Source organism: Pseudoliparis swirei, chromosome 6, assembly GCF_029220125.1.
Source record: "Pseudoliparis swirei isolate HS2019 ecotype Mariana Trench chromosome 6, NWPU_hadal_v1, whole genome shotgun sequence".
NCBI classification, from domain to species: domain Eukaryota; kingdom Metazoa; phylum Chordata; class Actinopteri; order Perciformes; family Liparidae; genus Pseudoliparis; species Pseudoliparis swirei.
In genome coordinates, this window is record NC_079393.1 from 29,126,989 (window position 1) to 29,154,934 (window position 27,946).

Genomic DNA, 27,946 nt, shown 5'->3' on the forward strand with positions numbered 1-27,946 from the left:
GGCAGAATTATACACGTACCCTGCAATGATGATTGTAAACACCCACGCGTCTGACAAACCTGGAGAGCATTGGTTGGCAATTTATATCACAAAACACAATCACGGTTACTTTTTCGATAGCTTTGGGCATGCCCCAGACTATGTGGGGTTCCCAGAGAAATAAAAGAGTTCCTCAATGAAACATGTGAGCACATATCTTATTCGAGAAAACAGGTGCAGAACCATCTAGCCACTACTTGTGGGCAGCATTGTGTGATGATTCTGTGTCATATACAAAAAGGCTGGCCTTATTCTAAAGTGTTGGCCCTTTACGGCAAAAATTTGTTTACTAATGATGGTTTTGTTACTCGTTTCGTTAACAAAAGACACTCTACAGATTGTTGTGGCGACTATTTTCCCTGTGTGCAGTGTTCGTAAACATCATGTAATGTATTATCAGATACTTTTATAAATAAAACATGTGACACACAGTTATTGCTTAACCTTTTATTCAGAGTATATGTAGTGTAATGTATTATCAGATACTTTATAAATAAAACATGTGACACCCCAGTTATTGCTTAACCTTTTATTCAGAGTATATGTACAATTAATACAGGTAATGAAAAAACAAACGAGGTAGAGTGGTCAAAATAAAACAAAAACAATTAATACAGGTGATAAAACAAATGAGGTAGAGTAGTTAAAACAAAAACAATTAATACAGGTGATAAAACAACGAGGTAGAGCGGTCAAAATAAAAATTAAAAAAATAGAGCAATACATACACTCATGGATATACACACACACGCACATATATATATTATAAAAAGACAGGCACAAATTGTTATACCCGGGTAAAAAAAAAAAAAAAAGCTTTAAAAAGTCACCCAAGGTTTAACAGGTCTGCGTGATCTACCCTTTGAGGTCTTGGGGGTCTTAAAAGGGGTGTCATATTCATCAACACTACGATTATGGGATGTATGTGCTGTGTCCTCATCTGTACTAAAGTTATTTGTGTCATTCATCTTATTTTTGGCTACAAGATTGCGGACCACAGGATTGGGTATAGCCGATAAGGGTACATTTAAACCGGCGAGTGTTTTTAAAAAAACAGCCCATCCCTTTGGTCTAGAGCTGTCTAAGACGTTATGGGCAGCAGTGACACCTCTCACCAAATCATGCAGGTGTGATCCATGAATAATTTGTTTATTAATGATAAGCTCCCCCCTCTCGTTCCACGACACATCGTTCGAGCTGTTTAACGTATCCAGAATACATTCAGCATGTTTTTTGCTGTTTTTAGGCAAATGTTTTATAACACTCCCCAGAACAAGATCCTTTTTAGGTACCATGTCGTAAGTACCCGATTCCTCTTTTGATGCTGTGGGGTTAGCTCCAGCATGATTCTCTCCAGGCGGCAGCGACAGAGTCAAGACGCTCTTCTCGCGTTCACCTTGTCTCACAAAATTCAAGTATCTTTGTAAAATACCCGCATATTTTTTAGCTTTTTCATATACATCCGTGTCCGGTTTTCTAACAGCTCATGGTTCTATCAAGATCGTTTTCCACAGACTGTCTTATAGATCCTTGTCGCTGGTCAGGCATAGTGTGCTTTAAGCGTCCAACTGTTGCTGAGGCACCAGAAACATTTTCTGCGTATGATCCATCTACTTTGCACTCACTGACCACCTCTGATAAGATTAATTATAAAAGGAATAGCCGCCCCCAACAGAGAGAATAAAAAACCACCTGTCTGATTGAGTTTCTTCTTCTTACTAGTGAGTGAACCCTTCTTTGATGCCACCAGTCTAATAAGCTTCTTCTTCTTCTTTAAGAGTTTGTACTGCTTGTCAGTCAAGGGGATATTACCGCTCAAAACATTTAGTGCAATCTCACAGAGACTTGACAAAATCAGCTCCGGCATTACACTGACTCTCCGCACCTTAGGAGGCGATTTATATATCAACTCTAACAGAGCAATATTCCTTTGCATACATGAGACATTATCTCTTGTGCTTCTTAGCCATGTACACCACGGTGGTCTGACAACACAGATGTTCCGAGTCTTAAGTGTTAAGATTGTCATGGCTTTATAGTCTATGATAAATAACCAAAGGGTAGATGTGTACATCATTAAATGACTCTAAAAATGTCGAGTGTTACCAGGAAACATTTGTCGAGCCAGTAACATAATCTGACATTTATCCTAGGATTCTTAAACAAAATGAGGTAGTTTGTGTTTAAACTAATAATGCATTAGCCTTTCCCTGAATGAATACATTTTGCACTAAATATATACAGCTTAGGTTTCTGTGATGTACATATTTAGTAAGACATTTTGAACTTCGAGGCTGTTACAGGCATCAGTCATTACATTGTCTATGATTAGTAGATTGTTTTGGGGTACGGGTAACAAGTCATCATCACACAGAGATTGGGTAATCCGTTTACAAAGGTGATCTGCGTATATTCAGTAGTTGGTCATAGAGGCTGCCAACACGAATATATGTATACCACATTGTCAAAACGATGTGAAATAACCCTATCTGCGTTGGCAATAATATCCTTGACAAAAAAAGTCTTTCCACAGTTTGAAGGACCGCTGACTACCGACTGAAGGGATGTTGAAAGCAGCGTCAAAACCTGGGTTATATCAGTAGCCATAGGGGCGTGGTGTAATCCATCATCACTCTCCGCTTGTTGTATACAACTCGCACTTTCTTGAAAACTGTCTCATTTCTCAGATGAAAGTGTCTCTTATCCGCTTGATGGTGTCGGTGGCTGTCATTAGGGGCGGAGCTGGGCTTGCTGATTGGCTACAAACGCGTGTACCATACCTATTAAAGAAGCAGGTGTGACAACATGGCGTTTTTGCCGTCAAAGAACCGCCTTTGCATTTCACAGTGGTCTTGCCTGTTTCGTAGTGTATGCGATAACACTTGCCGGACCCCGAGACAAACTCTGTGATGTAATCACTCCTCAGGGAGAACCACACACGTCACCGCTGTTGGGTTCATCGGTTAGATCTCGAGATAGGGCCCCAGCGGTGGTACAAAGGTCTCCAGCCCCAGACGTGAACACAATGCTGTCTGGTGTCACAGTACAAGACTCCTCTGGGTGTCCCTAACACATCGTACAGCATCAGTCTAGCATGGGCTGTTGTCATAGCCCCTATAAAGACATTTACATCTTTAATGCGAGACCCCGACTGTCGGCATGTCGCCACTGCCAACGCCACATGCGTCCGATATGAAACAGAACTGACGGACATCAAACTGGTCGCTGAACATCAGTTGGGTGAATACGATAGTTGGTCAGTGATCAGTTCTGAGGAAGGCATGTTGTTTCTCATGCTGGAAACGTCCCATAAAGAGTTGAGAAGGAGTTTGTTACAACTCCTCATGGCTTTATTATTTATGGCTTTGGCTGGATCGAGCTGAATGCCCTCTTTCAAAATAGTCCTTGCCACGTATTTTGCTTTTTCAACATCGGTCTTGACGCGTGACCAGGATACCCGATGCTCTCCTGCTTACTCCTGAGAAACGTGGTTTACATATCCCTAAACAGGGTGTCTGTCTTGGTGGGGAAGTGCTTACACTTCATCAATGTGTACTATCAGGTATCCTTTTCAAGGGCCTTCTGGGCTCACAATGACACCCCATACCAGAGAGTTGTCTCTACATCACTGTGTGTACATGCTGTAGACTGGTTCAAATCCTCGGCACACGTCCTGCACAAGGGGAACATGAGTTTTCCGTGACATCTGTGCGGGAGGACAGGGTGGAACAAGCCTCTTGGGGGGAGTACCACACATTTTACAAACCCAAAATAGTTATCTATAGAATCAAAGTTCTTGAAGATAATCACAGGATGTCCTACAGGATAAGGCTTGGTACTCTGTACCATGGGATACAGACTTGTAAAGTCGTAGTATCTGATTTTCTCGTCATTTTCCTTTTGACATGGTGGTACAGTTTCATGGCGTTTGTTCGGCCTCCAAAGAGTGCCTCTCGTGGGTTTAGCCGCTCAGGCTTTTTATATGTGATCATGAATGCCTTCACAGCGGCATTGTGACGTTTTAAGGATGTCCACTCGCACTCCCAAATCACCGTGACACGTACACCATGGTGTCTTTGCAGGCTCTGCACTTTGTCCTTAAAGGCGTTGTACATTCTACCATAGGTGACCTTGGTAACAGGGTTCAACGTCCCCTGCCCATGGCATTTGACACATCCATGATAGAAACACCACTGCAAACTCGTAGCACATCCAAACTCCTCAGCATTATAAACCATCAGCACGTAGAAGGGTCAAATGCTTTTCGCCATGATTGAGGGCGTGTTTGATGTACTTGATTGTTTGCCAGCGACAGGTACTGCTCTCAAAACCATTGATGGATGCGTCGGAGAATGTTTTGTTCTGAGGTGTGTATGCCATCCATCATACGTCAAAGCGACAGTGTCGCGAGGGCAAGCTCTGATGTCTTGAACACACCCATACAGGCGGATCAGTAGGTGGTGTAGCTGAAGGGTCTAACTCTGTGCACTGCATGAAACTACTGCGATGGAGTTGTGCAAGCCCTTCTCAATAGTTCAACGTCATTGACGCCCAGATACCCGGCCCGATCTCCGCCTGGAAGTCAAGCGTGCCTCCACAAACTGATTTGTACCAGCTCATGAACATTGACGCTTGTCACTGGTCGATCATTTCATTGTACCCGCAGTCAGGCGGTTCAGGATATTTTCCGACACTTAGTTTTCATGTTCGCGAGTGTTAAACCGATGGGGAAAATGGCGCTTTGGCTGGGTCGATAAAGCCTAAGGCTTCAGGAGTCCGCGACAGGCGCATGGGCGGCCCAAAGGTCAATCCATGCGTTGTTGATAGGCCTGATCAAACGCATCAAAATAACGACTCCCTCTCACTTAGTTACACTAGGTGTGATACCTTGACAAAATACTCAGGAGTATCAGTTGTCAAAGCCCAGCGCATTGTGTGCTATGAATGTAACCTCTGTGCTGGCATTGATAGCATGGGACAGTATCAACACCTTAAGTTGTGAAACAAAATCGTTCCCAGACATTTCCATAGAACACACAAAGAAGTTTGCTTCATTTATCAGTAGGCTTGGTCTTAAAGTGAACAGTATATGGTTGTCTGTCTACTTTCTTCTCCAACAGGTTGAATAAAACAGGTGTCCTTTTGTCACTTTCCAGTCAGGGCCCCACAGTATGTACCTTTGTACTGCAGTAACGGACACAGCCAGTCTGTAGAAGCGACCATGATCATGCAGTGTTTCAAGGTCTGCATGGGATATACTTGTGAACTACTAGGTTTTTGTGCTGTTCAAGCAAATTTTTGAATTACAGAAGGCGTTTACAATCGCACATTTCCGCTTTGCCCGCCCTGGGTCCGACACTCTATGGATAGTCTCAAAAAAGTGTATATTTTATTACATTGTTTTATATATATATATTGTCATGATGTATACTCTATTACATTGTTTTATATATATATTGTTAATACTTTCTTCTTTTTTGTGTGTGGGTATTGTATAGTTTATTCTCATTCTTATTCTTTTTTTAGTCTGCTACTGCTGTCGGGTGTTTTGCACATAAGAATTTCACGAACCGATTATACTTGTATAAAAGGGGATGTGACAATAAAAACTTGAAACTTGAAACTTGAAACTTGTTCCTTCACAACAGACAGCATACAGTCAAGAAGCTCATTCTGGACTGTTTTGGATGTTCCCTTAAACACAGTCGCGCTCTCGAGATGCTCGTTCAGTGCACTGTCAAGTGAGGCAACAACGTCCACCAAGCCACGGAATATCCCTGGGTTATCAGAGTTCTCGCTCTCATCATGACCACGCAGGGCCAACTCAAATGCACCACAGAACTTCACACAGTCCATTATTCGTGAAAGAATGTGTCGGTTTTTCTGAACTTCTTCATTATGTTTTCGAATGCCAATTCGATAGCCTTCGTCGAGCTGCTTTACTATACTCAGTCTACCAAACAGGTTTAGCTTCATGCTTCTTGCACTTGTCGGTGAAGTGCTTTAGATCCCTCATCCCCGTTGTAGAGAGAGTTTCAGTCCCAGGACTTTGGAATAACAGACAGGGGAAACAAAAAAACGAATTACTCACGGAGCATCCAGCTAACCAGCTCCGGTTAGCATATAGGCTTGAGGAGAATCTCCAGGCGAGCTAAAACTTCTTTGCTCGGTTCGCGTGACGGCAGCCCGCAAAGGCCGGGACCAGCCGGCTGATCATCTCAGAGGCTGCGTGCCAGAGCCTTCATGCGGGTGGACATCAACGGCGGCGCCACAACCGGGGCCCTCAGAGCATGCAGACCAGTTGGCAGGAGTCTTCGCAGACATCTTCAACCTCTCCCTGTCCCAGGCTGTTGTTCCTGAGGCTTCAAGATGTCACCATTGTGCCTGTCCCCAAACACCCCAAGGTAACCTGCCTGAATGACTGGAGACCCGTAGCCCTCACCTCGATTGTCAGTAAATGCTTGAGAGGTTGGTCAAGGACTTCATTTGTTCCATGTTGCCTGCCGTGGACCCATGGCATTTGCATATCTCAAAACAGATCCACCGCACGCAATGCCATGGCACTTACCGCCCTTCCACCTGGAGGAGGAACTGTTGTGTGAATGTGTTGTGGACTACAGCTCAGCGTTCAACACATTGTTCCGCCAAGCTCGACACCAAGCTCAGAGGTCTGGCCTGCACTCTACCATGTGCAGCTGGATACTGGACTTCCTGTCGGGCGCGCCAGGTGGTGAGGATGGCGGTACCACCTCAGAGCCGCTGACCCTCAACACGGGAGCCTCAGGGATGCGTGTTGAGCCCTCTCCTACTACCTGTACACCCACGACTGCACGGCCTGCACAGCTCCAACGTCATCATCAAGTTTGCTGGCGACACAACAGTGTTGGGGCTGATCACCGGCACTCAAAACAGCCTACAGAGGGGTTGATCACTGGTACAGTGGTGCCAGAGAACAGCCTCGTTCAAACTCAAGGCAAGCTGATCGTGGACTACAGAAGCGTGAGAGAGCACTGGACCCATAGACGGAAAAGCAGTTAGAGGGTAGCAGCTTCAGTTTCACCAATCTCAAAGAGTTACCTCACAAAGTTCTTGAAGATAACATAGGGCTCAGGATAAGGCGTACTCTGTACCATGGGCGACTGGGAAAGTTTAACAGTCCTTTTCCTCGATTTTCAGCACTGGGGGGGGGGGGGGGGGGGGGGGGGGGGGGGGGGGGGGGGGGGGGGGGGGGGGGGGGGGGGGGGTAAGGGGGGGGGGGGGGGGGGGGGGGGGGGGGGGGGGGGGGGGGGGGGGGGGGGGGGGGGGGGGGGGGGGGGGGGGGGGGGGGGGGGGGGGGCCCCCCCCCCCCCCCCCCCCCCCCCCCCCCCCCCCCCCCCCCCCCCGCCCCTCCCCTCCCCCCCCCCCGCTTTCCCCCCCCCCCCCCCCCCCCCCCCCCCCCCCCCCCCCCCCCCCCCACCCCCCCCCCCCCCCCCCCCCCCCCCCCCCCCCCCCCCCCCCCCACGCATTGTGTGCTATGAATGTGTAGCCTCTGTACTTTGGCATTCGATAACGCCGGACAAAGGCCTCAACACACCTTAAAGTTGTGAAACAAAATCGTTCCCCAGACATTTCCATAGAACACACAAAGTTTGCTTCATGTTTCCCTCCGTGAAACCGGGTCTCGAAATCGAACAGTATATAGTTTGTCTGTGCTACTTTCTTCTCAACAGGTTGAATAAAACAGTTGTGCTCTTTGTCACTTTCCAGTCGGGGCTCCCCACAGTGTGTACACTTTTGTGTAGCACACGTGTGGGACTTTTTGGCCAGTCTGTAGAGCGACCCGCAGTCGTCACAGTGTTTCAAGGTCTTGCATGGGATATACTTGTGAACTATTTCAGGTTTTTTGTGCTGTTCAAAGCAGAATTTTGAATTACAGAGGCGTTTACAATCACCACATTTCCTCTTTGCCCCGCCCTGTGTCCGACACTCTATGGTGAAACACACATTGCATCTCTGTGAGCAATTGTGATACAATATGGTACTGTATGTTTGATAACAATAGTCGCAAATGTATCTCGCCGAAAAAACCCTTCTTGTTTTCGATCAGGTAGTAATGATTATTGTGTAGATATAGCCATACTGTTTGAGTGTGTGGAGTGTCTTGGGTCTGAAAACATTCGAGACGTTTACAGCCTGCACGGTTGTGAAAGACTATGATCTTTACACCCAAAAGTCTTTCAAATTTACCAACGTCTGTGAGTGTTATAGGGTGGTTTATATCAAAACCGGCTGTCTGCTGAATCCGTGTAGCGTAGGTCAGTCTATCAGCCGCTGAGGTCTGGGGGTATTTATAATGTGCTATACACATGGCAAAGCACAGTTGATTGTCCAGGTTACCGCATGGTAGAGAAACCTGCCTTTTTAGACAGTATTTCGTCATAGGTCACCCTCCCAATTTTAGTCGTTCCCAACACCCCACTCCGGTTACGGGCTACTGTAACAATCAGTTCCAACGAATCGTCGGATATCGAGTCATCATTGCTCTGCAATACCTGGATATTAGCTCAAGAAACAAATCCGCATTGTATGCATCATCGGACCGTAATAAGGCTTGCACATCACTGGCCAGCGACGGCCCTCGCAATACGACATTCAAAACACTACCTCTAGGAGCTGTATTCACAGCTTGGTCGATAGCCCCACCCACAGCATCACGAATCAAGGAGGGAATCATTTCAATATCATGAAGCCGTATGTTACGAAAATCAACACGCTGGCGTAGCTCAAAAGCATTAAACAGGGGTATATCACGGATGGGTAAACTACCCGTAACACTCCCCCCTGCTGACGATGTTGTTGCTGGTGATGACGAAGGTTGCTCAAGCACCCCACCCCCACCCTCTTGGGGGCTGTTTGAGGCATTCTGTACGGGTGTAGACCCTCTTTGAACGCACATAGAGTTTGTAGCTTCATCAATCCCGGGGGAGTCGTGTGTCATATCAGGTGGGAGTGGCGTGGGGTCGTGTGTCATATCAGGTTAGGTGGTTCGACAATGTTTAACTGCTCATCTATGGATACAGCACCGTCATCACACAATGACCCGTCAATCACCGTGACACGTACACCATGGTGTCTTTGCAGACTCTGCACTTTGACCTTAAAGGCGTTGTACATTCTACCATAGGTGACCTTGGTAACAGGGTTCACGTCCCCCTGCACATGGCATTTGACACATCCATGATAGAAACACCCTGCAAACTAGCACATCCGCCTCAGCATTATAACCATCAACGAGAGGGGTCAAATGCTTGCTCGCCATGATTGAGGCGCAGTTGTTTGACCACGACAGGTACTCGAGCCATTGGATGGATGCGTCGGAGAATGTTTTGTTCTGAGGGTGTATGCCCCATCATACGCCAAAGCGACAGTGTCGCGGGCAGAAATAGTGTCTTGAACACACCCATACAGGCGGCTGCGAGGGTGGTGTAGCTGAAGGGTCTAACTCGCACACTGCATGAAACTACTGCGATAGGTTGTGCAGGCCCTTCTCAATAGTTCAACGTCATTGACACAGTACCGAGCGATCTCCACTTGGAAGTCAAATGTGCCTCCACAAACTGATTTGTACCAGCTCATGAACGTGACCTTGTCACTGTCGATCATTCATTGTACCCATAGTCAGACGGTTCAGGATATTTTCCGACATAGTTTTCATGTTCGCGAGTGTTAAACCGATGGGGAAAATGTCCTTGGCTAGGTCGACAAAGCCTAAGGCTTCAGGAGTCCTCGACAGACGCATGGGCAGAAAACTAAAGGAGTCAATCCACCGTTGTTGATAGGCCTGATCAAACATCAAAATGACACGGCTCCCTCTCATAGTTACACTAGGTGTGATACCTTGCTTGACAAAATACTCCAGGAGTATGTAGTTGTCAAAGCCCGACGCGTGTGTGCTATGAATGTAGCTCTGTACTTTGGCATTCGATAACGCCGACAAAGGCCTCAACACACCTTAAAGTTGTGAAACAAAATCGTTCCCAGACATTTCCATAGAACACACAAAGTTTGCTTCATGTTTCCCTCCGTGAAACCGTGTCTCGAAATCGAACAGTATATAGTTTGTCTGTGCTACTTACTTCTCAACAGGTTGAATAAAACAGTTGTGCTCTTTGTCACTCTCCAGTCGGGGCTCCCCACAGTGTGTACACTTTAGTGTAGCACACGTGTGGGGCTTTTTGGCCAGTCTGTAGAGCGACCCGCAGTCGTCACAGTGTTTCAAGGTCTTGCAGGGGATATACTTGTGAACTATTTCAGGTTTTTTGTGCTGTTCAAAGCAGAATTTTGAATTACAGAGGCGTTTACAATCACCACATTTCCGCTTTGCCCCGCCCTGGGTCCGACACTCTATGGTGAAACACACATTGCATCTCTGTGAGCAATTGTGATACAATATGGTACTGTATGTTTGATAACAATAGTCGAAATGTATCTACCGAAAAAACCCTTCTTGTTTTCGATCAGGTAGTAATGATTATTGTGTAGATATAGCCATACTGTTTGAGGATGTGGAGTGTCTTGGGTCTGAAAACATTCGAGACGTTTACAGCCTGCTCGGTTGTGGAAGACTATGATCTTTACACCCAAAAGTCTTTCAAATTTACCAACGTCTGTGAGTGTGATAGGGTGGTTTATATCAAAACCGGCTGTCTGCTGTATCCGTGTAGCGTAGGTCAGTCTATCAGCCGCTGAGGTCTGGGGGTATTTATAATGTGCTATACACATGGCAAAGCACAGTTGATTGTCCAGGTTACCCGCATGGTAGAGAAACCTGCCTTTTTTAGACAGTATTTCGTCATAGGTCACCCCTCCCAATTTTAGTCGTTCCCCAACACCCCCACTCCGGTTACGGGCTACTGTAACAATCAGGTCCAACGAATCGTCAGATATCGAGTCATCATTGCTCTGCAATACCTTGGATATTAGCTCAAGAAACAAATCCGCATTGTATGCATCATCGGACCGTAATATGGCTTGCACATCACTGGCCAGCGACGGCCCTCGCAATACGACATTCAAAACACTACCTCTAGGAGCTGTATTCACAGCTTGGTCGATAGCCCCACCCACAGCATCACGAATCAATGAAGGAATCATTTCAATATCATGAAGCCGTATGTTACGAAAATCAACACGCTGGCGTAGCTCAAAAGCATTAAACAATGGTATATCACGGATGGGTAAACTACCCGTAACACTCCCCCCTGCTGACGATGTTGTTGCTGGTGATGACGAAGGTTGCTCAAGCACCCCACCCCCACCCTCTTGTGTGCTGTTTGAGGCATTCTGTACGGGTGTAGACCCTCTTTGAACGCACATAGAGTTTGTAGCTTCATCAATCCCGGGGGAGTCGTGTGTCATATCAGGTGGGGAGTCGTGTGTCATATCAGGTGGGGGTTCGACAATGTTTAACTGCTCATCTATGGACCCAGCAACGTCATCACACAATGACCCGTCAATCACACAGTCATTAGGGGTACACCTATTCACATTGGCCAGAGGGCTGGGGTCGTTTCGGGCTAACCATTCATTCATGTCATCCTCAAGAGTTGCCAAAGGATTTGTTTGTGCGTCAATCATTCCATCGTCAGGGACACACCTATTCACATTGGCCTGTGGATTGGGGTCGTTTCGAGCTAACCATTCATTCAAGTCATCCTCAAGAGTTGCCAAAGGATTTATTTGGGCGTCAATCATTCCATCGTCAGGGACACACCTATTCACATTGACCTGTGGATTGGGGTCGTTTCGAGATAGCCATTCATTCAAGTCGACTTCAAGAGTTGCCAAAGGATTTATTTGTGTGTGTATAGGGCATGCCAGCTCATCATCATCATCATCATCATCATCATCAGTTGTATCTGATAACCTATCAACAGCGAGGTCCTGACCACTGATACAGTGTGATGGGCTATAACGACAAACCTTACGTGGTGGCGACATTATGTGAACAAACACAGTTGAAACAAAGAAAAAAACACCGTTGAAACAAAGAAAAAACTACATTAGACAGTTATAGCGTAGTAAAAAAAAAATTTAAAAATGGAAGCAAAAAAATATATATATATATAAAAATAAAACAACTGTGGCTCCCCCCCCCCTGTGGAGGTGTATGGTATAACACGGCAGCAGTCTACAGCTGTTCAAACAGGATTGTGTTTTGTGGTTATTAGAGCACAAGTGATGGTGTTGTTGACATTGTATATAAAAATAAAACAACTGTGGCTCCCCCCTGTGGATGTGGATGGTATAACATGGCAGAAGTCTACATCTGTTCAAACAGGATTGTGTTTTGTGGTTATTAGAGCACGAGTGATGGTGTTGTTGACATTGCTTCTGCGGACTAACTGTTGTGCAATTCTGCCGAGAGTTACACCGAGGGTATTTACCACATCGATAGTGGTTTTATTCTCGACACGGTAGTAGGCATACAGACCAACCCCAAGGGCATTGATAGCCTCTAAAAGCTTCGTGCTCACGACGTCCGATGCTTTATCCTCAGCCCTGTGACGGGCAGATAGGGCGGAGCCTAAGGTATTGAGTGATGTGTGTAGTGCACTAATCCCCCTGTGTATGTCGGCAGACAGACCAACACCGTGTGCATTGATGGCCTCTAAAAGTGTAGTGTTAAAGTCGGCCACCGTTTTATCCTCAGACCTGTGACGGTCAGATAGGACGGCTACCAAGTTAATGTGTGATGTGTTTAGCGTACTAATGCCCCCCTGTATGTCGCCAAGCAAACCTCTCAATTCTGTATACTGATTATCGACAACACCTTTGGAACAAACACCCCTCCCATCAAACAGGTGCTCTGTGCAGACGTTGTCTAAAAGATCTTGCACATCGGTTGGTATATCATAGGCATTTAAATATAGATCTTGTGATGCCTGAACCAGTGGTAAATCATAGTCATTTAAACATAGAGCTGTTGATGTATGAACCATAGGTTGTATCACAATCTGTGGGGACGGAGCGTCAAAACCTGAATTTATCACAATGTCATCGACGAGGATGTCGTTGGGTGTATTGTTGATGATGCTGATGCTGCTGCTGCTGCTGCTGCTGCTGCTGCTGATGTCTGTAGGGTCTGTACGGGTGTGGAATCGGGTAATGGAGGCTTTCACAGATCTGTGGAACAACAATAATAAGTTATTATTACATTTTCATTTTGAAAAAAACATGTCAGCAAGATAACTAAAAACACACCTTTTAACGGCTTTCTTGGGGACGGTTTGAATCCACGGCTTTGTCTGTGTAGCAACTGTTGTCGTTGGCTCTCATGTAGGCTTTCACGGATCTGTGGAACAGCAATAATAATAAGTTATATTATTACATTTTCATTTTGAAAAAAATATATATAATACAATGTCAACAAGATAACTAAAAACACACCTTTTACGGTTTTGAATACACTGCTTTGTCTGTGTAGCAAGTGTTCTCGTCGTTGGCTCCCTAGGTGTTTGTGTCTCAGAAGAGCATGTATTATCAATGGTCTGCGTTTCGACACATAGTGTAGACGCATCCCTTGATAATGGAATCGCCGCTCTAGGGGTGAAATAGCATATATATTTTATAGACTGTTTATAAACAAATATGACATGTCATTATGTCTACCCATAACAGACCTGTTATTTATCAGCTTCTTCTGCTTCTTCTTCTTTGGCTTTGGTGATGAGAGTGTGTACAATTGAGCACAGCTAAGGGGGTCATCATCTGATGAGGGGGTGGCTGATGCTAGGTCTGGTCTGCTCTGAAAATCATCTGAGAAAACACATATCTACATCTCTCTCTATATATATATATATATATATATATATGGCAGTAATAATAACAATAATACAGTAACAGTATATTACCTGATAGCTGTGTGCAGTTGTCCTGACTGTATGCCACTGGATGTGTCAATATTTTAACACCAGCATGTCTCAAAGGGGTCTTTAAAGCCTCTGAGAAAACACATATCTATACATATATATCTACATCTCTATATATATATATATATATATACGGAGGTAATAATACAGGAGCAATATATTACCTGATAGCTGTGCACAGATGTCCTGACTGTATGCAACAGGATGTGTCAATATTTTAACACCAGCAGGTCTCATAGGAGTCTTGAAAGCTGAAGAAAACAAGATAATGCCACGTTTTTAACATTTTTATTTTTGCACCATACTACACAATATTAACGTATGGATAATTAGACAGCCATCATGTAATTAAAACAAATACTCACCGACAACCCCAGGTATACCAGCTATTGCCGCAGCTAGTTCTGATGCGGAGTCATTGATCGGTGGGGTGGGGTCGAACAGCTGTTGCGCACATGTCTTTGGGGGGGTTGACTTTACGACTGTGGGCGGTCGCCTACGTTTCAGCCTGTCTAAAACAAGATAAATCATACATATAGACCGTAACAAAACGCTATTAGCCCATATTATCATTACTATAATTATTTAATACTCACTACCGGAACATACAGCAGCTGACGGCAGCATATTTTCGATGTTACCAATATTTATATTAGCCATGATCTGCTAATTAATAAAAACACAGCGTCAGTGTATGTTTTATACTAAAGAGTGATTGAATATATATTTATATAAAGATGAATTACAATCGAAATATTATACAACAGCATAGGGACCACATGTGTCCCTGTAGCCCATGGGGATAGCGGTACGGCGGCTAGCGGCTCTAGACTGATGCGCACCGCCCCAGGACACACAGCCAATGCCATGCGGTACCCTCGCTAGCAAGTTCACAATACTATTATACAACAGCACCGGGGCTAACGACACTAGACTGCTGCGCCCCTGCCATGCGGAACACTATTACAATCGACACATTATACAACAGCCTCGGGACCACGTGTGTTCATATAGCACCGGAAAGGCTAACGGGCCGGAGGCTAACGGCTCTAGACTACTGAGCACGGCACAGAAACAAGCAGCCAGCACCATGCGGAACCCTCGCTAGCCAGTACACAACATTATACAACAGCCTAGGGACCACGTGTGTTCATATAGCACCGTAGAGGCTAACGGGACGGAGGCTAACGGCTCTAGACTACTGAGCACGGCACAGAACACACAGCCACCAACATGCGGAATCCTCGCTATCAAGTACACAACCATATTACAGCCGATATATTATACAACATTTTATCAAACACTACATCACTTACCTTTTTGGAGAAAAAATTATTCTCAAGGAATGGGCTGCGCCAACAGATATAGCGATGTGATCAGCAGACAGATAACGGTAGACTGTTGATGTGCGAGCGGTTCACAGACGTACCTTTTTAAGGGACACACCCCCTACCTGACCCTCCGCCCCTCCTATTCATAAGTAGTATGCACCCAATAACATCGTTCCCTACTCCTCCGGACATCCCTTTTTTCCCACCAAACACGCCCCCATACCTTAGCTTCCCTCCCCTACCTATACATAAGCAGAATGTGCTCATTAGCATCACTATAGTGCGCAAAGCCCCGCTCGTGCATGTATGATATACGAAGCTACAGCAGTGCATGTACTGAGGGGGGTGACACACCCCTTACAGTCATTTCAACACATTGATAAACAGTATGTATTATTAAAGACACAGGGATGGGTTTTATAAATGTTTAAATGGTACAAACAAGAGCTCCTATCTATAGGGAATTATTTTATTTTATAGATTTTTAATTTGTGATAATATTTTATATTTTAAATAATATATTTTAATGTTTATTAAAAAATTTTTATTTTTTTTTCATAAAAAATATGCATAATAGGGACATATATATGCGTGCATGAGAGTGCATGTGAGGTGGCGCGCGTGCACGTACGTATACGCGCATACATGTCCCTATACTACTACTGCTGTTCCACAAAAATGGGTTTTAAAGAGATTTAAAAGAAGTCCCTGATTCTGCGGGGGGTCGTTCCAAGGTCGAGGGGCTCTGACGGTAAAAGACGGTCGACCAATGGGTCGCCCTTAGTGTCAAGCCTCGTGTTTGGAGTGGCCAGAAGGCCTCCGGAGGATCTGAGGCTGGGGCTCACACGGGGCCAACATGTCAACGAGCCAGCGGGCTTTAAAAGTGATCAGAAGAATCTTAAAATCAATTCTCAGAGGAGCAGGCAGCCGGTGGAGAGGCCGTCTGTTACAGCCAGTCTGGACGAGTTAGACCGAGAACAATAAACAGATGCTGAACACATTGAAATCAGACACAGAGCCATCTAGAGGTAGTTGAACACGTGATCACGTGATCGTGGCTAGAAGCTGACCAACAGGCCTGTGTCTCTTGAACCTCATGTCCTGTCAAACTGTTGTGCAATGACATCATCCGTCACAGAGCAGTTGACAGGAATCAAACACCAATGGAGACGCGTCCCTCCTCTGAGGCCTTCAGGCTCATTTTAATATCCACGTCACTATAGACGCAGAGCTTCTACAGGTTGGATGTTTCACCTGAAACCTTCTGTTAGTTTGTTTTCTTTGCTCTTTTTAGTGAGTGTTGTTCTACTGCTTGTAGTTTTCTTTAGAGCTCGGGGTCCTGGTGCAGCCTCTGGTGGCCGACCGGAGTAATGCAACTCAATCCACCTGCCAGACGACGAGTGCAGACATAACTCATGTAGAACCTGTTGAGGCCACCAGACGTGTTCCTCTTCCTTCTTCTCAAGGCTTCTGTAATCAGAGGAACAGAAGATGTGGCTAGAAGCTCACAAAAGACCAGGAAAGAGAAACCTGCATGTCGTGACAGAAGAACGTCTTAAAGTCCGGCGTACATGTGATCCACGCCCAGCAGGACCAGGTCCATCTCACTGGTCCTGGTCTTCCTGAGGCTCCCTGAGGCCCTGGCTGTGGAGAGTCTTCCCCGCCATCTCCAGCATGGCCTGGAGCTCCGGGTTCGCATCCAGGACGCTCTTCTGGCCCCGCCCCTCCTCGCCCTGAAGCGCCGCGGACAGAAACACACACGTCTTCATTTTAGAAACGGAACGGATGGAATGTAAATCAGGTATATATATATATATATATATATATATATAAAGTCTATATAAATATATATTTATGAAGATATATAAATATAAATATGTTTATTTATAAATACATATATATAATTATAAATTTAAAATGTATATAAATATATTTATATCTAAATATATATGTATATATACAAATATATATATATACACATACTGTATATACATATATATATACATATCTATAAATATAGATCAGAATATATAAATAAATAAATCCCCTGATGCTACTAAGACCAAGTGCCCCACCTCCTCTGGTTGGGGGGTCTTCCCGACCGCCCAGACCTCCACGGAGTCCAGGGTGAAGTCCTCCTCTCCAGAGAGCTGGGGGCTGCCGTAGGTAGAGCACGTGGGCCGTGCACGGCTGTGACCACGCCCAAAGTCACCGTCCAGCCACAGGCCGAAGTATCCGTGCTGCCCGCCCATGCCCTGGTGGAGACAACCAGGACGGAGGTCAGTTCTCTACAGCTCCATCCTGGAGAGGCTCCTCCTCTGTGGCTCCTGAAGGCCTCTCTCCTTTTTACCCTCAAAGGTTTTTTGGGGAGTTGTTCCTGATCCGATGTGAGGTCAAAGGTCAGGGATGTCTACGTGTACGGACTGTAAAGCCCTCTGAGGGGAGGTTGTGATATTGGGCTATATAAAATAAGTCTTTTTTTTTGTTCTATCCAAAAGTGGGGTCAATATTTCTGGAATTCAGCTTACAATATTTAGTGAAATCATTCTGATGCCAAAAGAACGTGTGACCTTGAACACAACACCAACAGTAATACTGGACACACGACGTCACCAAAGCGTCATCGTAAAACACGCGGTCGGCCCCTTCAGGGAACAAGATGAAAACACAAATATTGACGTCATACTGAATGTCTTCTGCTGTCCCACCACTAGGGGGCGATCAGCGTCACAGTGCAGCCACGGGCTGAAGCCAGCTGCATGACGTCATCACGTCTCACGCACTAAGATGGAGGTGAGGGCAGTGGCGGGCCGGCAGGGCCAGCAAGGCCTTCTCTGCTGGCCTAAACATCATCAGAATATATATTTTTTTCTAAATATATTTTCCCACAAATATGTATTCAATTATTTCCCAGAGTAAGAGTTATTCTCTTAATTTCATAGCGTTCCTCTTGGTTGCACTGCTGCCAGCCCCAGGTTGAGATTTGGAGGGCTGGTCTTTATGTTAGATCTTTTATCCAATCATATTCAGCCATCGTGTGTTGCCAGGGGGCTAAAATCTGCCCTTAGGCCTTCAGAATCAACATTGCGGGCGCTGGTAGCTTCAAGTGAATGGGAATGAACATGTTGTGTCAACCAATCAGCTTTAGAGTTGGCTCCTCTCGGCCTTCTAGAAGGCCCCGGAACCGGCACAGGAGCAGCTAGCAGGCGGAGTGCTGCACGTCTTTTGATTGGATTACCAATATTGAGAGGCGGGGCCTATGGGCAGGTATATGCAGAACCTCAGAACTAGGAAACTGAAATTGATAAACGAAATAATTTGCGTACTACTAAGCTGTTTGTTCGACCCACAATGGCGGAAGGAGGAGAAGATATCGATTTGGTCGAGGATATAATTATAACGCCATTCTCAAGACGAACTTTAAGACCGACGCCGATGCTACAAAGCCCGTCACAGGCGGGACAGGGGCTCGCTCGCCACTTTCAAAGTTCCAACTACGAGCGCTACCGATGGCTCAGGCTCCGAGAAGCTCTGCACACCGGACTGATGGGAATGCCTGTTGCAAGTGATCGATTTGGTGTTTGGAGCCACACTGGCTTTGAAACTTGAGTTGTCTAACCGAGGCAGCAACGAGACACCAAAGTATGACTCGGCACCGACAAGCATCGGTGCTTTGAAACCTTCTGGGGACACGGAGCGGATCTATAGATCAACGAACAGGCGGCAACGGAGCTGCACAACGAACAGGTGAAGAACAAGAGGGACATATTGAAAAGACTCATTATTGTGTCATGTGTTTAAACTAGGGCTGTGAAACGATTACAACTTTTAATCGGGTTAATCACAGGTTTCTGTGGATTAATCATGATTAATCACATATTACCGATATTCTCGGTATATTTTGTGAGAACATAGAGATTTATGACAAAAGACGGATATATACATTTATACATTCTTCTATACATGGTGCTGCAACTCAGCAGTTATTTAGCAGTTTTCTTCCATATGGAACATTAATACATCTTCATCCTAAACAGAATGTTTAACCCTCCTGTTACCTTTCGGGTCAATTTGACCCCATTCAATGTTTAATGTCGGTGTTCTTTGGGATCAATTTGACCCCAGGCTGTTTTTCACTGTGTCAAACTTATAAGAAATATCAACTTTTTTCTATATTTAAAGGGCTATTTAGGTAGTCAACAAACAAACATAAAGTACCTCACACTTAAACTTGGGAAGCAATATTAATTCTAATAATTTTCTGTAGGTTTTAATTGCTGGGGTCAAATTGACCCCGAGGGTAAAATATGTTAGTAAATGTAAAGGAGGGTTAACCTCTTCCACTCCACTGAGGACGCCGGCGTCCTTAAGACCCTCCCCTTCCCTTTAAACGGCTTGCTCACGCAGACCACGTCAATAAACATGGGCATGTTTGGTATCCCAGCATTCAACATATCCTCATCTTTGCAAAGAACATATACATTTTCTTTTATTTCGTAATAATTTGTCACAAGAGGAGCCCTAACACACAATGTCTAAAGTCGCGATCAATGCAGCAAGTCGGGTCTTGCAACATTTCGACGGAGAAAACGTACAGAATACACTTTCTAAGTAGATGTATTAGCGGAGGTATTAGCGGAAGTACTAGCGGAAGTTAGCAAAGAGCTAGCGGAATCAGAAAAGGTAAAAAGTTGTACAAAAACTTTTTTTTGGTGCGCTGTGTCTTCCCTGACAGTAACGTGTTGAAGCCAGGAGACCGCGCTGTCTTTGCCGGGCCATGAACACGGTGATTTGCTCAGTTTTTGTTTGACTACATTTTATTAGTAACAGTTAGGGGGGTGCTAGTGACTTTTCATGCGAAGACCGGCATCTGAACTCTGGCGGCATCGCGATCGACATATTGAGCACCCCTGCATTAAAACATTGGTGCAAGTGACTTTTTCGTCCCGATGTGTGCACACACGCCGGCATCCGGCGAGACGGGGATCGGAGTCGTGTTAACGTGACACGTAGAGGCAGAATGACATGCTGCTGGTTCGAGACGACCAACAACAGACGGATTGGAAGCTCATTCTGCGCATGCGTTAAATGCGTTAAAAAAAATAACGAAGTTAAACCTGTAATTTAATTAACTGAGTTAACGCGTTATTTTTCACAGCACTAGTTTAAACAGGAACTTTCATCTTCATCATCACGGTGAAGCTGCTCTGGTGACAAGGCGCTGTTTAGTGAACACACTGCAAACAAAGTTGGACTTAAAGCTCAAAGTTTGAGGACCAGAAATGGATAGAAGAATAATATTAATATAACTATGTTGCACTCCACTATGTTCTTGCCTATTAGTTGAACTGTAATGTACTCTTCCCCTGCAATTCTCTGAAGAGAAATGTCAATGTCAAGGTGACGTAACGCCTGGTTCTCCTGCGTCTCTGTCTACCTGTAGAGTGTCTAGAGCCATGGCGTCATAATGATGTCATGAGAGGTGGATTCATACGGGTGGGACTGTGTAGGACCTCCCTGAAGGCCCAGGCCCACGGCCCACGGCACGCCACTGGGTGAGGGGGCACGCGCTCTGGGTCTAGGAGCTCCTACAGTCATGAAAGGCACAGCGGGGGTCCATGAAGATTATTGATCCATGAAGATTATTGATCCATGAAGGTTATTGATCCATGAAGGTCATTGATCCATGAAGGTTCATTGATCCATGAAGATTCATTGATCCATGAAGGTTCATTGATCCATGAAGATTCATTGATCCATGAAGGTCATTGATCCATGAAGGTCATTGATCCATGAAAGTTTATTGAGCCATGAAGGTTCATTGATCCATGAAGGTCATTGATCCATGAAGTTTATTGATCCATGAAGGTTATTGATCCATGAAGGTTCATTGATCCATGAAGGTTCATTGATCCATGAAGGTCATTGATCCATGAAGATTCATTGATCCATGAAGGTTCATTGATCCATGAAGATTCATTGATCCATGAAGGTCATTGATCCATGAAGGTTCATTGATCCATGAAAGTTTATTGATCCATGAAGGTCATTGATCCATGAAAGTTTATTGAGCCATGAAGGTTCATTGATCCATGAAGGTCATTGATCCATGAAGTTTATTGATCCATGAAGGTTATTGATCCATGAAGGTTCATTGATCCATGAAGGTTCATTGATCCATGAAGGTCATTGATCCATGAAGGTCATTGATCCATGAAGGTTCATTGATCCATGAAGATTATTGATCCATGAAGGTTCATTGATCCATGAAGGTCATTGATCCATGAAGGTTCATTGATCCATGAAGGTCATTGATCCATGAAGGTCATTGATCCATGAAGATTCATTGATTCGCTCTCCCAGCCTCACCAGTCCGTTGGGCATCGTCTGCTGGTGCTGGTTCAGGTACATGAAGTGCTCGTTATATCCTGTTGCTGGATAAACCCTCAGACTGGGAGACACGGAGAACAGGAAGCACCTGGAGTCACCTGCACACACACACACACACACACACACACTAGAAGCTGACATTAACAGTTATGTATCAGACGTGTTAGATGGACCTGTACTTGTTTATATTTGTTCTAGTCTTCAACCAATCGAATAGCTTTAACACTACATGACTACACTACACTTCATTCACACCCTGGTGGGAGGAGCTAAGCTTCACCTTTCCATCAGTAACTAACATTCACCCTGATGGGAGGAGCTAAGGTTCACCTGTCCATCAGGAACTAACATGCACCCTGGTGGGAGGAGCTAAGATTCACCTGTCCATCATTAACTAACATTCACCCTGATGGGAGGAGATAAGATTCACCTGTCCATCATTAACTAACATTCACACCCTGATGGGAGGAGCTAAGATTCACCTGTCCATCACTAACTAACATTCACCCTGATGGGAGGAGCTAAGGTTCACCTGTCCATCAGTAACTAACATTCACCCTGATGGGAGGAGCTAAGGTTCACCTGTCCATCAGTAACTAACATTCACCCTGATGGGAGGAGCTAAGCTTCACCTGTCCATCAGTAACTGACATTCACCCTGATGGGAGGAGCTAAGCTTCACCTGTCCATCAGTAACTAACATTCACCCTGATGGGAGGAGCTAAGATTCACCTGTCCATCAGGAACTAACATTCACCCTGATGGGAGGAGCTAAGCTTCACCTGTCCATCAGTAACTGACATTCACCCTGATGGGAGGAGCTAAGATTCACCTGTCCATCAGTAACTAACATTCACCCTGGTGGGAGGAGCTAAGATTCACCTGTCCATCAGTAACTAACATTCACCCTGATGGGAGGAGCTAAGCTTCACCTGTCCATCAGTAACTGACATTCACACCCTGATGGGAGGAGCTAAGCTTCACCTGTCCATCAGTAACTAACATTCACCCTGGTGGGAGGAGCTAAGATTCACCTGTCCATCAGTAACTGACATTCACACCCTGATGGGAGGAGCTAAGATTCACCTGTCCATCAGTAACTAACATTCACCCTGGTGGGAGGAGCTAAGATTCACCTGTCCATCAGTAACTAACATTCACCCTGATGGGAGGAGCTAAGCTTCACCTGTCCATCAGTAACTAACATTCACCCTGATGGGAGGAGCTAAGCTTCACCTGTCCATCAGTAACTAACATTCACACCCTGATGGGAGGAGCTAAGCTTCACCTGTCCATCAGTAACTAACATTCACACCCTGATGGGAGGAGCTAAGCTTCACCTGTCCATCAGGAACACAGAGGTCCCGTGATGTTGGTAAAGTTGAACCCTCACGTCTCACTTCCTGGTTTGGCTCATTGTGATTTAAACTGGTCATCAGAAACAGCCGAAGCCTCTCGAGTGACGCGTCTCTCTTCATGCACTGGACGCTCAGAGCCGGGCGGTGTCTCACCCTGGAACTGAGGCTTGAGGTCCCAGGCGTGGGAGGCGAAGCCCCCGAACACGTGACCCCTGGTGTCCTTGAGGAGCAGCAGCGTGGGGCCGCACCCCGTCAGGCCGCCCAGCATCCGGGTGAAGCTCTCCCCGTGGAGCTGCGTGGAGAACACCAGCCTCCAGGGGGCGCCGGAGCCGTCCGGCAGCTGAAGGGGCCGACACAGAGTGAGTGTGGAGGTCTGTGTTCACGGGGTCCTCTCCAGGAGCTTCTCACGATGCACACGAGCTGCTGACTCATAAAGCCACATGTTCCTGCTCTGGAGAGAGAACATGTTCATGAGGATGACTTCACGAAGCCCCGAGGAGCTCTGAGGGAGCACGTCATCATCAGCAGATCATTTCAACGCGTCCTCACGGACACCAAGACGCTTTGGGAGCGTTTCACTCGCGTCACAATATTCACTCAACAACTCAACATCCACCACGTGTCTGCAGCTCAAGTTCAACTCGCCATGTTCTCCTCAAGCAGCGACTCACACACTCACACGCTGAGCAGCGGGCGGATTGGGTGTTCCACTCTTGTCTTTGGGTGTGTGTGTGTATATATATATATGTATATATATTGTTTTTTTATGTCTATGTCTGACATGTTTTTATTGTTTATGTTAAAACATCTAAACAAATAAAAAGAAGAAAAGCTGAAATCATCCGTGTTGTCTGACTCAGGTGTTAGAGGACTTCACAAACACAACTCCTACTTGACCAGTGTGTGGCTGCCGGGGTCAGAGGTCAAGGGTCAGAGGTCAAGCTCCTGAGAGCAGTCGTCGTTATCGGGGGTCAAAGATCAAAGAGTCCCCTGGTGGGGGGGCGGTGTGTTCATGGACATGTGGTCAGATGGGTACCTGCGCTGTGAGGAACATGAGCGTGGGGATGTCCAGCAGACTCCTCACGTCCCTCCAGGGCGTCTCCTCCCCGCAGGGGGGCAGCAGGGGGGGGGCCGGCCGGCCAATCAGGGCCACGTCCAGGCCCTCGGCCACCAGCATCTCCAGGTACAACCACACCGGGGACACCCGGGAGATCCAGGCCTCCACACAGGAAACATCGTAGCTCCCTTCATCTGAGGAGACGAGGAGAGGGAGGGGAGGGAGGGGAGAGGAGAGAGGAGGAGACGGAAGAGGAGAGGAGAGGAGAGGTGAGAGGAGAAAAGAGGAGAGGAGGAGAGGAGAGAGGACACATTAGGAGACAAGATAGATAGATAGATAGATATATACTTTATTAATCCCCAAGGGGAAATTTGTCGAGCCAGTAGGACAACAGGACAACAGCAGGAGATGAGAGGAGAATAGACAACAGGAGGAGTGGAGAGGAGGAGACGGAAGGAAGGAAGAGGAGAGGAGGAGATGGAGGGAGGGAATAGGAGAGGAGGAGAGAGGAGACGGCGGGAAGGAAGAGGAGAGGAGGAGAGAAGAGGTGAGGAGATATTAGGAGACATTAGGAGACACCAGGAGGAGAGGAGAGGAGGCATTAGGAGACACCAGGAGGAGAGAGGAGAGGGAGGGAGGGAGGGGAGGGGAGAGGAGAGAGGAGGAGACGGAGGGAAGGAAGAGGAGAGGAGAGGTGAGAGGAGAAAAGAGGAGGAGGAGAGGAGAGAGGAGACATTAGGAGACAACAGCAGGAGATGAGAGGAGAATAGACAACAGGAGGAGTGGAGAGGAGGAGACGGAAGGAAGGAAGAGGAGAGGAGGAGAGAAGAGGTGAGGATATATTAGGAGACATTAGGAGACACCAGGAGGAGAGGAGGCATTAGGAGACACCAGGAGGAAAGGAGACATTAGGAGACACCAGGAGGAGAGGAGAGGAGAGGAGAAGAGGAGAGGCGAGAAGAGGAGGGGAGGAGAGAGGAGAGGAGAGGAGACGGAGGGAAGGAAGAGGAGAGAAGAGGTGAGGTGAGGAGATATTAGGAGACACCAGGAGGAAAGGAGACATCAGGAGGAGAGGAGAGGAGAGGAGACGGAGGGAAGGAAGAGGAGAGAAGAGGTGAGGTGAGGAGATATTAGGAGACATTAGGAGGAGAGGAGGTATTAGGAGACACCAGGAGGAGAGGAGGCATTAGGAGACACCAGGAGGAGAGGAGGCATTAGGAGACACCAGGAGGAGAGGAGGCATTAGGAGACACCAGGAGGAGAGGAGAGGAGGCATTAGGAGACACCAGGAGGAGAGGAGGCATTAGGAGACACCAGGAGGAGAGGAGAGGAGGCATTAGGAGACACCAGGAGGAGAGGAGGCATGAGGAGACACCAGGAGGAGAGGAGGCATTAGGAGACACCAGGAGGAGAGGAGGCATTAGGAGACACCAGGAGGAGAGGAGGCATTAGGAGACACCTGAGTCACCTGAGGGCTGCAGCTCAGAACACATCTGCTGAGCCAGCAGTTTGACGGCCAGGCAGCTGTCGCCCATCCTCTCTGGCTGCCAGGCCTGCAGGCGCCCCCTGTGGACCAGAATGAGAACTACAGCAGAAATCAGGTCCTGGAGGAACTAAAGGAGGCAGAGCGTGAGGGGGGGGGGGGGCTGCATGTCATGTTGTCCTTTCTGTGGACCCCATGAAGACCAGCGGCCCAACGGGGACCCAGGTAACAAACCAGACCCTCTGCTCACCTCAGCCAGCTGCTCACTGGTGACAGCCACCTCGCCTCCCCCCCGGGCCATGGCCATGACGAGGGGGGCCCGCTCCTCCGCGGTGCCCCTCAGGGAGTCCGCGAGGAAGATGACCAGCTGCTCTCGACCGACTCCGGAGGCGCCGCTTTTCCCAGGAGCTGCCGGTCCGGGGTCGATGCCGAGCATGCAGCGGTGGACCCTCCTCACCATGGAGTCCGGGGCCAGGCCGCCCATCGAGGCCTTGGGACCGGCCACAGGAGGGCTCGGTTATACGATAGCTTCTCCCAGACGGACATACTGGCGGTGAGGTTGGTAACGGTCTCACCTGCAGCATCTCAAGGGTTAGGGTTGTCCCGGGGGGTCCTGAAGGGGCCCCGGCGCCCAGTAGCCTGTCAAGACCCTCGACCACAGGCCGCTCCTCGGGACGGAAGCGTTGCAGCCGCTTCTGCACCATCGCGCTCTCCGTGTTACCCATGGTGCACTGCAAACACACGCACAGTTGGAACACAGCGGGGTACCTTCTTTTTTTAGGATCGACCCGAAAAGTGATGTTGTGCAATACCGATTGCAGTGGAGTCGCGCATCATATTTGAACATGTCATCTTACTGGCAAAAGGAGACCACATGTTCAGGAATTAAAGCAGTGATGTCATGAATCAGTTTCGGAGTATGAAGTCAATTCAGTTTATTGTGTAAAGAATCACAACTTTGCCTTCGAGGCTTTACAATCTGTACAAAGAACCTCCCTGACCTTTGACCTCACATCGGATCAGGAACTCTCTTCATGATTGTGGGGCCCAAGACTCCCAACCCTGAGCCGTCTCCTCTCTGACCCACTGTGTCCGCCTGTGCGACAGTAGTGATGATGTATCTCCACTCAGAACCAACATGAAGCTCAACAACTGCTTGTCTGAACGACCTCTTTCATCACGTCCTCTGCCAACAGAGACCACCGGGAGACGTTCAAGGGAGCGTCAGCGTGTGGGGAGAATGAGAACCGTGGCGTTACGTCAAATGACGTCAGACATTACATACACACGTCTGGTTAAAGTCTCTTTCACACGACATGTGTCTCCCTGATTACATTAAACACTTTTGAATGACACTTCACTTGAAACAACAAGCTAACGCTAACTAGCTAGCACTCGCACTGTTTCATTTCCACAACACCGTTGTCATGACAGCCCCTCCCCGGGACATGCCGGGGAGACGGAACACTACGGGTATAGTGGCGACGTGGTCTCAAACTAAGCAACGTCCCAACGGACGCTGAACGTGTCGCTAACCTGTAAATGCACAGCCACCATCAAACGTGAACTTCTGGTGCTGCGAGGAGGCTGGGACACATGCGCGCAGTCTGACTGACGCTGCATGCCGGAGAGGGTACAGCGAGAGGAGGGAATGTAGACACGGACACTGACGACTGCGCTTCTGATCTTTGCTGAGTCTGGTCTTGTGAGTCTGGTCTTGGAAATCTGGTCTTGTGAGTCTGGTCTTGGTCTTGTCTGGACTTGTGAGTCTGGTCTTGTGAGTCTGGTATTGGGAGGTCTGGTCTTGTGAGTCTGGTCTTGTGAGTCTGGTCTTAGGAATCTGGTCTTGTGAGTCTGGACTTGTGAGTCTGGTCTTGTGAGTCTGGTCTTGTGAGTCTGGTCTTAGGAATCTGGTCTTGTGAGTCTGGACTTGTGAGTCTGGTCTTGGGAGTCTGGTATTGGGAGTCTGGACTTGTGAGTCTGGACTTGTGAGTCTGGTCTTGTGAGTCTGGTATTGGGAGTCTGGTCTTGTGAGTCTGGTCTTGTGAGTCTGGACTTGTGAGTCTGGTCTTGTGAGTCTGGTCTTGTGAGTCTGGTCTTGGGAGTCTGGTCTTGTGAGTCTGGTATTGGGAGTCTGGTCTTGTGAGTCTGGTCTTGTGAGTCTGGACTTGTGAGTCTGGACTTGTGAGTCTGGTCTTGTGAGTCTGGACTTGGGAGTCTGGTCTTGTGAGTCTGGTCTTGTGGGTCTGGTCTTGTGAGTCTGGTCTTGTGAGTCTGGTCTTGTGAGTCTGGTCTTGGGAGTCTGGTCTTGTGAGTCTGGTCTTGGGAGTCTGGTCTTGTGAGTCTGGTCTTGTGAGTCTGGTCTTGTGAGTCTGGTC

At 47.0% G+C, this 27,946-nt stretch overlaps 1 protein-coding gene and 1 long non-coding RNA gene across 3 annotated transcripts; both read right to left on the bottom strand.

Moving 5' to 3' along the window:
* Positions 1–13,937: 13,937 nt before the first annotated feature.
* On the bottom strand, positions 13,938–14,408 carry LOC130194717 (uncharacterized). The gene is made up of 3 exons (XR_008831942.1): positions 14,315–14,408; positions 14,114–14,200; positions 13,938–14,021 (listed from the first exon to the last, which is right to left on the bottom strand). It is a non-coding gene; the product is annotated as an uncharacterized LOC130194717 (long non-coding RNA).
* A 1,543-nt stretch (positions 14,409–15,951) lies between these two features.
* On the bottom strand, positions 15,952–26,371 carry LOC130194906 (MTOR-associated protein MEAK7-like). Of its 2 annotated transcripts, XM_056416123.1 has the most exons (9): positions 26,144–26,370; positions 25,819–26,058; positions 25,554–25,698; positions 24,065–24,279; positions 23,182–23,368; positions 21,650–21,768; positions 17,356–17,535; positions 16,852–17,013; positions 15,952–16,750 (listed from the first exon to the last, which is right to left on the bottom strand). In XM_056416123.1, exons 1-8 carry the CDS (start codon positions 26,291–26,293, stop codon positions 16,885–16,887), a joined length of 1,365 nt encoding a protein of 454 aa, XP_056272098.1. In that variant the 5' UTR covers positions 26,294–26,370; the 3' UTR covers positions 15,952–16,750; positions 16,852–16,884. The 2 variants fall into 2 exon arrangements, with proteins under 2 accessions (XP_056272098.1, XP_056272099.1); XM_056416124.1 differs by having other exon boundaries at positions 15,952–17,013; positions 26,144–26,371.
* Between the last annotated feature and the right edge of the window lie 1,575 nt (positions 26,372–27,946).

Bases quoted from the DNA above. Each gene is read 5' to 3' on its own strand.
- LOC130194906 (XM_056416124.1), bottom strand. From the start codon at position 26,293: ATGGGTAACACGGAGAGCGCGATGGTGCAGAAGCGGCTGCAACGCTTC. The intron at 26,059-26,143 runs GTGAGACCGTTA...GCCGGTCCCAAG, and splicing joins TAACCCTTGAGATGCTGCAG to GCCTCGATGGGCGGCCTGGC. The intron at 17,536-21,649 runs GTGAGGCTGGGA...TGTCTCCACCAG, and splicing joins AGACGATGCCCAACGGACTG to GGCATGGGCGGGCAGCACGG.